Below are 1074 nucleotides of genomic sequence, written 5' to 3' on the forward strand. Positions count from 1 at the left end.
TAGAATATCCGAGGATTGTAGGACAACTACAAGAGATGTAAGATATGCAAAATAGAAATACAAAAAGAGAAGACAAAGAGAAAGGAACAAGATAAAATTTGAAACAATAATGACCAGGAATTTCTCCAAATTAAGGTCAGACACAAAATCATAGATCCAATAAGATGAGAGAACAAGAAGAAGAATAAATGTAAAAAACCCCTAGGTAGCTCTTCCTGTTTCCCGTCATGGCGCAGGACCAAGGTGAGAAGGAGAACCCCATGCGGGAACTTCGCATCCGCAAGCTCTGCCTCAACATCTGCGTTGGGGAGAGCGGAGACAGGCTGACCCGGGCAGCCAAGGTGCTGGAGCAGCTCACGGGCCAGACCCCAGTGTTCTCCAAAGCTAGATACACTGTCAGATCCTTCGGCATCAGGAGAAATGAAAAGATTGCCGTCCACTGCACCGTCCATGGGGCCAAGGCAGAAGAAATCCTGGAGAAAGGTCTAAAGGTGCGAGAGTATGAGTTAAGAAAAAATAACTTCTCAGATACTGGAAACTTTGGCTTTGGGATCCAAGAACACATTGACCTGGGGATCAAGTATGACCCGAGCATCGGTATCTACGGCCTGGACTTCTACGTGGTGCTGGGTAGGCCAGGTTTCAGCATCGCAGACAAGAAGTGCAGGACAGGCTGCATTGGGGCCAAACACAGAATCAGCAAAGAGGAGGCCATGCGCTGGTTCCAGCAGAAGTATGATGGGATCATCCTTCCTGGCAAATAAATTCCCGTTTCTATCCAAAAGGCCAATAAAACATTTTCAATGAAATGTAAAAAAAAAAAAAAAACAAAAAAAAAAAACCCCTAGGTATACCACTTTAAAACTATAGAAAACCAAAAACAAAGAAAAATGCAAAATAATAAAACTTCTGGAAAACAACATAGATGAAAATATCTTGGGGATGTCAAAGACACAGCACCAAAGTCACAGTCCATGAAGGAAATAATTGATAAACTGGACTCCATTAAAAATAAAAAACTTTTGTACCCAAAAGATAATGTCAAGAGAATAAAAAGACGAGGCAGTAAATATT

General features: G+C 41.9%; 1 protein-coding gene across 1 annotated transcript; it reads left to right on the top strand.

Moving 5' to 3' along the window:
• The first annotated feature begins 210 nt into the window (after nucleotides 1-210).
• LOC129628041 (60S ribosomal protein L11-like) lies at nucleotides 211-795 on the top strand. Its single transcript, XM_055547464.1, has one exon. The coding sequence runs from the start codon at nucleotides 228-230 to the stop codon at nucleotides 762-764; it is 537 nt and encodes a 178-aa protein (XP_055403439.1). The 5' UTR covers nucleotides 211-227; the 3' UTR covers nucleotides 765-795.
• Nucleotides 796-1074: the final 279 nt, after the last annotated feature.

This window comes from Bubalus kerabau, chromosome 15 (genome assembly GCF_029407905.1).
Source record: "Bubalus kerabau isolate K-KA32 ecotype Philippines breed swamp buffalo chromosome 15, PCC_UOA_SB_1v2, whole genome shotgun sequence".
Lineage (NCBI taxonomy): Eukaryota > Metazoa > Chordata > Mammalia > Artiodactyla > Bovidae > Bubalus > Bubalus kerabau.